Below are 12,203 nucleotides of genomic sequence, written 5' to 3'. Positions count from 1 at the left end.
ATGAACTTGGGGGGTCAATAACAGTACTGATTAAAGATAAGTCATCTCTTAGTAATAAAAAAAATATGAACACTAAATTTACCACTCTCCCAGATGGGTTTCACCTTTTTGTTTTTTTCTGCGACAAAGATATCTGATAGAAGCGTATTAAAGTTTTGAAATTTATGGGAGTTGGGGCGTGAAGCTAATTTTAAAAATGGCAGTCCTCTCAAGAAGCAACACCTTTCAGTTTGCGAAAGTTACTCTGTAATTTTTTTTTAACACAGTGACAGTGTTTAGCAATTAGGGTGGAGGATTTTTCATATATATAACATGGTGGTGATCAGCGTTATTTATTCAGAAAGCATCTACTGAAGAGTTACCCTTAACTCCCTCCAACAGACATGTCTGAAACAACTAGCTCTAACATGAAGGCTTTCATTTTTCTTCCCTTCATGTTCTTGGTCATGTTCTCAGGTAAGAAAAGTTACGTTCAATGACTTTCCTTCCAGTTCTCAAAGTAAAGAATTAGAAATGTTGAGTTATTTAGTAATACTTTGCCGGAAAGTTAAAAAATGGGAAATCTCTGACAGAGAAATGCAAGAAGGTAATTTCAGACAACATAAGTATAGATCAGAGGCATAAAAATAGTGGACGGTGAGACAACGGTAAATAGTCTGATGTGGCTGAAGAGAAGCAGAGGCAAGGGGATGGGAAAAGCAAGACACTAGACTGGGAAGAAAATTCAATCTAAAAAGATTATGAGAGTTTGTGAATACTCCAGTTCAAGTTCCATAAAGGATATGGTCTTGTGTGATGATCCAAGGCTGTGTGGTCAAAAAGAAGTGGTTTCAAATCCTGGCTTTTCAATTTTCTATTTATGTGCTTATGGGAAACTTAATTAACTTATTTTAGCCTCAGTTTTTTCATTTGCAAAATGGAAATAATTATACATTCCTACAGGTTGTTATACAGTTAGGTTATCTGTTTATAGAGATGTCAATTTCCAGCTAGCAATGTGAATTTATCAAGATAATAAATGACACAGATAATACATTTCCGAAGATAATAAATTATGATAAATGAAGGCAATTCCAATTTATCTGCAAATTATGACCTCCTACTTGACCATTTGTTTCTTATATCTAGTGAAAAAAAACAATAAAGTGCCTGTGACCTTCAGCTGCTTATAGTGGGAATACAAGAAATAGTGGTTCTCTTCTCAATGAAAGTATTGCAATTGGTTCAGGTTGTTGAGTACGGATGTGATCATATCCCTTCTGTTAAGAAATATCAGTCTGTAGTGATATTGAAAATGGATTAGTTGTGGGAAAAGTTGTACAGAGATGCCATTTAAGGAGTCACTGAGGTAGTAGAGTTAAGAAATAAGAATATAGGGCTAAGTGATGGGACAGGAGAAGGGAGGAAAAAAGAATATATATATATATATATATATATGTTTTAGAGGGGAACAAAAGCGTATAGTCAAAATCCCTTACCGTGATACCGTGATGACAGATATCATCTCTTCTGTACTTCAGTGCTTTTCTAGATGACATTTAGCATGTATTCATCAGTCATTTGTTGATAGAAGAAAGTATATTAATACAAGATGTACTGGTTATATGGATTTGGAGGGTGAAGAAGAGAGAGGAATCAGGAATGCCTATGACACTTTTATAATGTAAAGCAATGCCTCACATGTATTTAGAGTTTGTAAAATCAGAAAAGAAAAATACAAAACAAAAACTGAAGATAATTATTTTACAAAATTTTAATATAAAAAGTAGATAATTAAACCTCATTCTGATATCTTATTTATATTTTCTACCTAAAAATTATACCCCTGATTTCATCCTACAAATTTATCCATATGAGAAATAATGTATTTTAGGATTTTGATTAAATTATTGTTTGTAATAGTAAAAGAGGGTAATAAACTAGGTACTCATTGCTAGAAGACACGTTAAATAAATTATGGCAAACTCATTGAATATTTTTTTTGTAAATTGAAGGAATGGCTAGGTTACATTCACAGACTCTATCCTACACTATATAACAGTTTCGTAAATCAGGTTCCTATGTGCTAAACTCCTGTGCCTGGGCTAGGACCTTAACCGCCAGCAATGGAGTATGCCATAGCATGCTCAGTGGATAACAATGAATGATGTATTTGTTTTTAGTTAAATTTACTTGAAAGCACAAGTGTGTACACTCATGGAAATATAAATCTGGGCAATTGCAAATGCAAGTGAAACCCTAGGTATAGATTTGGAACCATTCACATTGAAATGATTTAAGGTTGTGTTAATTGAAAAAATTACCAGGGAAGCCTGTGAAGAAAAAAAAAGTAAGCCTGAATAAAACTTTTGAGGAACCCCAAAATTAAGAAGCTGGGGGAAGAAAAAGGAACCATCAAATGGAAAAGGTGAGGAGGCCAAAGAGAAACACTTGTACCAAAGCAAGGACAAGAAGCATCAGACCCCATGGAATATCATTGTGCTTAACAGCTCTAAAGCCTTTCCATCTGCTTATCATTGTTTCCTACATCCTGCTCCTTTTGGAATAGAATCTGAAAATATATATTCATATATATCCATCCCTAAATATATATATGTATCATTATCATATCATATGTATCATATTATATATGTAGGGGTGGATGGACTTCCACAATAAATTTGAGAAAGCAGATAGATTAGATGAGTTATTAAACATAGGTTTTAAGAAACAGTCACACAATATCCATCATTTCCTTGAGTAGTTTGACTGCAAAAGAAAAAAACAAATAACCCCCAGAGAGCATATGACTAATTAATTGTTGCTAGGGCCTTTACAGAAATGGTGGACACAAAATTGATTGAAAAAGAAAGGATGTTCTGAAGAAGAAGGGAAACCACTGCCTTTGGGACAGGAGCATATGGCTACAAAAAGCACATATAGAGATGGAGAAGAGAATGTAGAAGGAGGTCTCATGTCCAACAATTTTTATGTTTGTAAAGTTGATGATGGCGTGTTCTACAGGGTGAGATTGGGAATATGGGGAAAGAGTACGAGGTGGAAAAAGTTTATAATAGGCACTAAAGCAGAGTCTGCTTGATTAATCAGGAAATCATTCGAAGGAATTGACAGTAGTATGAAGGCACAGTTCAAATAATTCAGACTCTGATATAGAAATGTGATAAGCTGGCTTGACCCCAAGATTTTTGTAAATTTTGTAATATAGTCAAGAAAAAAGTGGAGGAACCAAAATACTCTGGTTATGAGAATTAGTGGGAAGATTCTATCTTGAGGTTTGGTTAAAAAAAAATCAAAGAGACATTAAACATATATATCTTTGGATGAATGCTGTTGATTTTAAATTTTTGAAGATGAATAACTTTATTATTTTGCTTATGGTATCATTCCAGTGCCTTCAACCCAGACTTTGAAAACAAATGTTCTTAAACTACAAGAGAGTCCAGAACCTACACTTATTCTAGAGAGAAAAAATGAAGCTAACCATCAAGGAGGACAAAAGGAATCTAATAAACAAGAAGGTAGCAACACACAAGGAAAACCAGGGACATTTAGTCTGCAAGGACAACCAGGGTATTCTAACCAGCCAGGGAAACCAGGGAATTTTAATCAGCAAAAGAGACCAGGAGTTTTCAATCAGCCTGGGAGTCTTCAAGGGAATTCAGGAGAATCTAACCAAAAAGGGAATCCAGAAACTTCTAATGAGCAAGGAAAACCAGGATCTTCTGGTCAGCACGGGCATCCAGGGTCAGCTAGCCAACAAGGGAAGCCAGGATCTTCTGGCCAGCAAGGGAAGCCAGGGTCATCTAGCCAGCAAGGAAAACCAGGATCTTCTGGCCAACGAGGGAAATCAGGGTCTTTTTACAATCCAGAAGAAAGGAAAAAAGTAGGCAACCCTTTGAATGGCAATGTAAAGGACACTCAGGTTAGTGTTAATTTCCTTTTCTTTCCTCAGTCAACTTATCATTTATCTCAGTCATTCTATTTTCCAAGACTTGGAATGGTTAACAGAATACACTATACTAATGACAAACACTTTGCAATGACTCTAATTCAACAAAATGAGAGGCAATTTGGAGAAGGTTATTTTCATATATCCCTACGATCGTTAATGAGGGTCATGCTCTTCCACTCCATCCCTCATTCCCTTCTTCTATTTTCCACTCAAGCCTTTCTACCTATACTGGACTAGCTCAGACTCCCATTAACTGAGCCCCCATCCCCACCAAATTTAACTTTCATGCCCATTTCTATCCCATCTATAATCTACATACTACCCAAGTGGTATTTCTAAATCACAAATCTGATCTGATCTATCACTTCTCAGCTAAAAATTCTTCAGTGGTGCTACACTACTCAGAAGATAACATCCAGGGGCCGGCCCCGTGGCGCAGCAGTTAAGTTCACACGTTCTGCTTCTTGGCAGCCCGGGGTTCGCCGGGTTTGGATTCCGGGTGCGGACATGGCTTGGCATGCCATGCTGTGGTAGGCGTCCCACATATAAAGTAGAGGAAGATGGACATGGGTGTTAGCTCAGGACCAGGCTTCCTCAGCAAAAAGAGTAGGACTGCCAGTAGTTAGCTCAGGGCTAATCTTCCTCAAAAAAAAAAAAAAAAAAAAAAAGAAGAAGAAGAAGAAGAAGATGAAATCCAGACTCCTGAGCATGGCATTTAATATTTTTCATAATTGGACCCCAGGTCCATGATTGGACATGGCTAAACATTTCACGTTAACTCTTGCTCACACATCATCCAGATCATACAGACTTCTTTGACTTCCCACGAATGTATTCCTAATACTAATGATATCCTCTGTCATAGAATGTACCTTATTGCTTTGTAATTGATAATCTATTCCATTGAAGCATGAACTCGTTAAAGAAAGTACCATTACTTTTCAAACTTGTATCCCCAGATCCTCGAATAAGACAGGCATATAATAGGTTCTCTTAAACTATTTGTCAGATGGGTGAATAAATGCCTGTTATTTGGGAGCCATCATTGCAAATAGGTACGCATCCATGACCCCTGTATTTCCTTCTGAGTCCTGCTGTGCCTTGCCTTCCCTTGCCAGTCTCTTTCACAACTGCCAGCCTCCTCATTCCATTTAACAATGACTCTGGACCCTTCACTTAATACATCCAAAATAGTTTTCTAGAACACTTCCTCCATCTCAATATCTTAACGGAAACTTACTTTTTACCTCATAACTTGTCATTCCTCAATATCCTTTCAGATGAAATCTTTCTGTCCCTCTTGGTCCTTATCTCTAGGCTGGCATGAATTAGTAATCTTCCAGGGACATTCCTGCCATCCAGACCTTAATGCCACCACCATCAGGTTTCTGAGTATTTAGATTGCCACTTAAACTTTCCAACCTTTATATTCTTTTTAAAAATGGGGGTGATAGCCCTGTCCATTTCACAGAGCATGTGTGAATGAAAGTAATGTATTGGTTTGAAAAAGGTGGTAAACTCTAAGCCAATGGAGAAGACAGGTCTTTGTTCATCTTCCCCTGCTCTAAGAAGACAAAGCCTCCTATTGAAGATGCTCAGCATTCCATTTAGTGTCTCTGTTCTCATCTGCTCATCAAAACTTCTTTATGTTCACACGCTTCTGTCATTCTATAACTTGATTATGAGGAAATTCTTAAAATACTGTTCAACTGAATTCTGCATAATCCTATCTCCAATCTCATTTTCTTTCTTAAGAAAAGAAAAAAGAAAGGTTCAATAAATTATGACCATTTGTGTTTTGTATTTGCCAGTATGACTTTTCTATAATTATTGTTTCCTTGAGTAGAGGAAGGCTTGTGTACAGAGAATTAAAGTGGAGGAAGTCTGACATGAGTAAGAGCAGCTGCTCTGAAGTCAGATAACTCGGGGTTTGAATCCAAGCTTGGGTATTTAATCTATATCTGGTCTTGGGCTCGTCACTTAAATGCACTGTAGGCCTGCAACTTTGCATTGGAGAAAAATATGCTCTTCTTTCACTAGTGTGGCATGAATTAAGTTGAATAAGCAAAGATCAGTAAAATGACTGGTTTAGTACAATGCTTAATCAATAATTAATGAGCAATAAATATTTGTTTTATTACAATATCAAAATTAAATTGAGTTTCCTATATTTACCTAATGGTCTTTCATATTACCTCAGACTGGCAGTACCAGCATCAAGAACTCAGCTGGAACTATAAATTGTCTATCTATCTACAAACCAGTCTGTGGTTCGGATGGAAGAACCTATAGTAACGACTGTGTATTTGGTGAAGCAAAAAGGTAAGAGCATTTTATATTTCTTTGTATCAGGAAGAACTATTCTGATCCAAAGGGAATAAAAGAACATTTCTCTCTGTGTCTCTATAGTTTTCTCTCAATAGTGTCTTGGGTGTTTGTCCAAAGGAAACATAAAACGATACTTAATTCTTGAATAGTAAATTTAGTCATTTCCTGAGAGAATGTGGTACATTCAGCTTTTTAAGTAGGAGTAAATTTATTATTGAGTCATTCATTTACCAAATATTCACTAGACATCCACTATGTACTAGGCATTGCTCTAAGCACTGGAGGTAAGGTGGTGAGCAAACTCACGGAATTTCTTGCCTCCTGCTTCCATGGAGCTTTCATTTTTGCAGTAGAAGACAACAAACAAAATATATCAGAGGCTAAGGAGGACTATGAATCCTACGGATTACTAACTGTTTACTACTAAACTATATTTTAAATTTAAATAATAATATTGAAGTTGGATTTGGTGAGCCACACAAACCTTTAAGAGTTACACTCTGCCTGTCTATAAGAAATAAGATGATTATTAGGATGTTTAAAATTAGAACATGTAGGGGCTGGCCTGGTGGCGCAGGGGTTAAGTTCACACATTGTGCTTCGGCAACCCGGGGTTGGTCGGTTTGGATCCCGGGTGCAGCACCTGACAAGCCATGCTGTGGTAGGCATCCCACATATAAAGTAGGGGAAGATGGGCACAGATGTTAGCTCAGGGCCAATCTTCCTCAGCAAAAAGAGGAGGATTGGCAGCAGTTAGCTCAGGGCTAGTCTTCCTAAAAAAAAAAAAAAATTAGAACATGTAGCTAAGAAAGAGTTAGATATCTCAGCTTTCAAAATTAATAAATATTAATTTGTGAAGGTAGGAATAAGGTAAAAATTATACCTCTCTTGTTTTTGATAGTTCCAGAATTTATTAAGTGCTGAGTAAATTGTTATTGTGTAAATAAACAAATGTTAATGGTAAGTGTCCCCTGTAGCCATGAAAGTTAGAGTTGGAGGGAACATCAGCCTCCCATTCTCTCATTTTATGGATAAGTCACCTGGCCCAGGGACAAGAAAGGACTGGCACAAAATGCACAAATTCCCAGAGCAGTCAATGGGACACAGGCAAGCCAGAGCCTGGGCCCGCTTTTCCCCATGTGATTTTTTAAATAACCACATTTTCTCTCTGGTGGTGCCACAATTCACTTGGTCCTTGATTTCTCTCATTATCTTGTTTTCAGGTTGAGTAATGGAAAACTGACTTTGAAGCATGAGGGGAAATGCTAAGTATCTACAGTATCCAAATAACCTGGAACCTCAAAATCCACTTTGAATTCTCCTTAAACAATAGACTTCCCTGGGACTTCCACTGAGATCGGCATGAGTCTCACAGATATGATGGATCTTACATTATTTTCCAAGATTGTTCCATTGCAAATAAAATCAGTTCCAGAGGTGCTTATGATTGCTGAGATTGTTTATTTTCTAGACTTTCCCAAACTTTGTGTCTATGATCCATCTCTTCCCAAAGTGCCAAAATGGCTAATATTCAGGAGCTACAGCAGCAATTTGCAAACCCTAATAGATATAAAAATCTCAGGATTGCACGTGAAAAGTAAAGATTCCCCACTTCAGAAATACTGATGTGGGGCCAGCTCGGTGGAGCAGCAGTTAAGTTCGCACGTTCCGCTTCTTGGCAGCCTGGGGTTCACCGGTTCGGATCCCGGGTGTGGACATGGCACCGCTTGGCAAAAAGGCATGCTGTGGTAGGCGTCCCATATATAAAGTAGAGGAAGATGGGCACAGATGTTAGCTCAGGGCCAGTCTTCTTTGGCAAAAAGAGGAGGATTGGCAGCAGTTAGCTCAGGGCTAATCTTCCTAAAAAAAAAAAAAAAAGAAAAGAAATGCTGATGCTGTAGGTCTCTCATAGAGCTAAAGAAACTGCAGTTCTAAACCACATTCCAGGTATTCTAATGAAAGCGGTCTCTGAACACCTGATGTGAAACTGACTTGAGATTTTTTAAGGATGTATTGATTGACTCCAGAGGACCCATGGAACCATATGCAAAAATAAATCCTCTGTGTACTTTTTTCTTAAGAGTGTCCAAAACTTTCATAAGATGTCTAAAGGGATATATGAGCAAAAATAGATTTTAAAACCATTGATCTACAGATATTGAAATGTAGAGATTTACCGTATTTTATCTGAAATTGTGTTTTAAGTCAGGCATAGAACCCAGATGACCAGAAGGCCCTTACGAGGATATTAATCATATTGGTTAGCAACATGGGGCTCCAAAATGGGCTTAATCCTCGATATTATGGCAGGATCAGAGCTGGTGAAAAGAATGGTTTAAGGAAAATGACATCAGAGAGGCTGAGCAAGATCTGGAGGTGGGTGATGAATATAAGTACTTTTATGTCCAAGGGAACCCTATTTAGCAGTGGGGAATTCAGTCAGCAATTTATATTTGGAATATATGAATCCAACACGACAAATGTAGCAGGAAAGCAGACAGTGGAATAGGGCACATGGCCCAGATCAAAGTGTAAAGAGAAGCTGTGGTATCAGACAGGATAAGTGGTTAAATCTAAGGAGAGGGAAACACGATAGTAGCCCAATATGTATGGAGAGTTATGGTCTGGAAAGGTGGGGAAGGAAAGATGCAGAAAGCTGTAGTTGGGGGAAATAAAGGTCATTAAAATGCTTATTATTAAGGGCATTCTACCCTTCCTCTAGCTGGCAATGAACAAGACTCAGAGATCAATGTGGAACCCCTCATATACTTGGCTCATGGAATATAAGGATTCAGCCGGAAACTCAATCCCCAGTTCAAGTTGATAGGATTTAAGTAAACTTTGCTCTTCATTGTCCAGCACCTGAGGCTGTTTCTTTATGATTTAATTTAATGGGAGATTAAACAGAGTGCAGTGACTGAGCTCTGAACAAAGTGCTTCATATAGTAAGAAGTAAATAAATTATTTTGAAATTAATACATGCTCATAGGAAGAATAGAATTGAATTCTGGAAAATACCTCAAGACTTAGTTGTTATTGATGTTTGATAAGTTAGTTTAGGTTCATTTAATTGATTTACAGGTGCCTAGCAAACAGTACTCAGCCTTCAGACACACTGATTCCGTTGCATAGACAGAATTTGCAACTCTTTCTTAAATACTTAAAAGATGTAACGGAGTTCTATAATGACCCAGATTTTTTGCACACACACAACAAAAATAGCTATTTCTGTAAGTCTGACCAACAAAATTATCTCAAGAAAGTATTCTGCTATGGGTAAGCAATCAAGGATGTTCACTACACATTAGGCTGTGTTCGCTACAGAGGGGCATTCGATGATAATCACCTGAAAAGATGTTAATGGAATCTTTCAAATATACAGTGAGCATCCTGAGGGAGAAAATTTTAGCCTTTTTTGTACACAGAAGGGGCTTAGTAAAGATTGTTTTAATGAATGAATCAATGAGTGATTAATGCAGGAGAGTACCAGGGAAACAGATGCTGTCTACTTCTCTTCTTAATTGCTTGTATAGTAGTGCAAGCTACCACTTATTGCCTTTTCCTAAAACACTATAATATCTCCCTAAATGGTTGGCATATCTTGACTTTTAATCTTTTTAATCCATTCCTCATAGAGCAGCAAGAGTGATCTGTTTGAGACAAAAATCTTATAATATCACTACTGCCATCTCAGCTTATAACCCTTGGACCCCTAATATTTGAGACAATCTCCACATTCGATACCTGACCTACAAGATATTGAGTGTGTTAAAATATTTCTTGTACAAAACTCCTACTTGTAAGCTGTAATTCAGACATTATGGCCTTCTCTTTTCCAATTCTGGAAATTTCTATGATTCCTTCAAACAAGTTTTGTGTACATTTCATCATCTCAGAAACTCAACACATTATCCCACATCCTACCTTGTCTACCTAAGCTTTACTTAGCCTTTGTTTAGCACTTTAAGTATACTTTATTCAGAGATGACTTTTTGACCATATCCACTGTCCTCCTTGGTATATAATCTCACCCTATAAATACACGATATGCTTTCTCTTTATAACATAGGTCAGTTGTAGTTGCATGAATTGTTGATTGATATATGCCTCCCCTACTCCATCTTAAGCTGGATAAGGGTAGTGTGTCAGAGTACTTTGGCATGAACTAGTCCTGGTACATACATTCTAATTTTCCTTTTTGATTACTTCTTTGACCTATGGCAATTTAGAAGTGTTTTGTTTAGTTTTCAAATATTTGAGGACTTCCCAGATATATTCTTTTTTTAAAAATTAATTAATTTATTTTTGGATGTACATCATATTTTGAATTCCGTGTACATTACATCTTGTTCACCACCCGAAAACTAACTATAGTCCATCCCCTCACACGTGAGCCTAATCACCCCTTTTGCCCTCCTCCCTCCCCCCTTCCCCTATGGTAACCATCAATCCAATCTCCAAAGCTACGTGTTTTTTTGTCGTTGTTTTTATCTTCTACTTATGATTGGGATCATATGGTACTTGACTTTCTCCCTCTGACTTATTTCACTGAGCATAATACCCTCAAGGTCTATCCATGTTGTCACAAATGGACGAATTTCATCATTTCTTATGGCTGAGTAGTAGTCCATCGTGTATAAATACCACATCTTCTTTATCCATTCGTCCCTTGATGGGCACCTAGGTTGCTTCCATGTCTTGGATATCTTCTACTAGTGATTTCTAATTTAACATCACTAGTACGAAAACATACTTTGAATGGCTTGATCCATTCTAATATTTTATGTCTTGTTTTTAATGCTAAGAGTGTGGTCTATCCTGGTATATATTCTGTGGGTAATTGGAAAGAATGATCATCCTGTGATTGTTAGGTGATATGGTCTATAAATGTAGATGCTGTTAAGTTGGTTGATAGTGTTCTTTAAGTCTTCTATATTTTTTTACTGATTTTCTCTCTACTTGTTTTATTAATTTTTGAGAAAATGATCTTGATATTTCCAATTAAAATAGTGGGTTTGTCTGTTTCTCCTCACTGATACATTAGTTGTTCCCTCTATGTAGAAGCTCTGTTATTAGTTTGATAGGCACTTAGGGTTGCTAAAAACTGTTGATGAATTAACTCCTTTTATCGTTATGAAATGACCCACTTTGTCCCTGCTAATGTAATTTTCTCTGAAATCTACTTTGTCTTACATTGATATCATCACTCTAGCTTTCTTTTCATTAGTGTTAGCATGGTATATTTTTTTCTCATCTTTCTACTTTTAATCTATTTTTGTCTTTATACTTAATGTGTTTCTCTTGTAGGAAGCATATCTTTGCTTTTTTGATCCAATCTTATAATCTCTGCTTTTCAATTGGGAATATTTGGACCAGTTACATTTGATGTGATTATTTTTGTGGTCACGTTTATAACTATTATCTTAATACTTATTTTCTATTCATCAATAATTTCCTATTTGTTCCCATTTTATTTTATCTTTCTTCAGATGGATTAGTTTAGTATTATTATGATTCCATTTTCTCTACTTTGTTGGCTTATTAGATATAAACCTGTGTTTTAAGGTTTTTTTTTTTAAAAATTATTATTTTAGTTTACGTATAAATCTTTAGCACATCTTTTTCTTCCTTCAAGTAATATTATTCTATTACTCTTACACTTATTGATAAGAAGTTTGCAACAGTGTACTTCCATTTATCTGCTTCCAGCCTTTGTGTTTTATTGTCATTCATTTTCCTTTTAAATGTGCTATAAACCCCATAAGTTACAGTGATAACTAAAGTTTTAAGGAGTGAATTTCTTTCAAAGAAATTTACATAAGACTAAAAATCTTTTTTTATTAGCTTGATTATAATTTCTCATATTCCTCATTCCTATGTAGATTCTCCTATTAATTCCATTTATGGAATAGGAAAAATAGTA

The 12,203-nt window shown here is 36.4% G+C and overlaps 1 protein-coding gene across 1 annotated transcript; it reads left to right on the top strand.

Moving 5' to 3' along the window:
- The first annotated feature begins 328 nt into the window (after positions 1-328).
- Positions 329-7,724, top strand: MARCOL (MARCO like). The gene is made up of 4 exons (XM_070233087.1): positions 329-456; positions 3,390-3,922; positions 6,153-6,274; positions 7,504-7,724. The coding sequence occupies exons 1-4, from the start codon at positions 384-386 to the stop codon at positions 7,547-7,549; spliced, it is 774 nt and encodes a 257-aa protein (XP_070089188.1). The 5' UTR covers positions 329-383; the 3' UTR covers positions 7,550-7,724.
- Positions 7,725-12,203: the final 4,479 nt, after the last annotated feature.

Source organism: Equus caballus, chromosome 14, assembly GCF_041296265.1.
Source record: "Equus caballus isolate H_3958 breed thoroughbred chromosome 14, TB-T2T, whole genome shotgun sequence".
Classification (NCBI taxonomy): domain Eukaryota; kingdom Metazoa; phylum Chordata; class Mammalia; order Perissodactyla; family Equidae; genus Equus; species Equus caballus.
Note: the sequence above shows the minus strand (reverse complement) of the source record. Positions and strands in the feature narration are given on the sequence as shown.

What these genes read in the sequence shown, in the direction of transcription:
- MARCOL (XM_070233087.1), top strand. Translation starts at nt 384, where the DNA reads ATGTCTGAAACAACTAGCTCTAACATGAAGGCTTTCATTTTTCTTCCC. An exon ending in GCAATGTAAAGGACACTCAG is followed by an intron (nt 3,923 to 6,152) that starts GTTAGTGTTAAT and finishes ATATTACCTCAG; the next exon opens with ACTGGCAGTACCAGCATCAA. An exon ending in GTATTTGGTGAAGCAAAAAG is followed by an intron (nt 6,275 to 7,503) that starts GTAAGAGCATTT and finishes TCTTGTTTTCAG; the next exon opens with GTTGAGTAATGGAAAACTGA.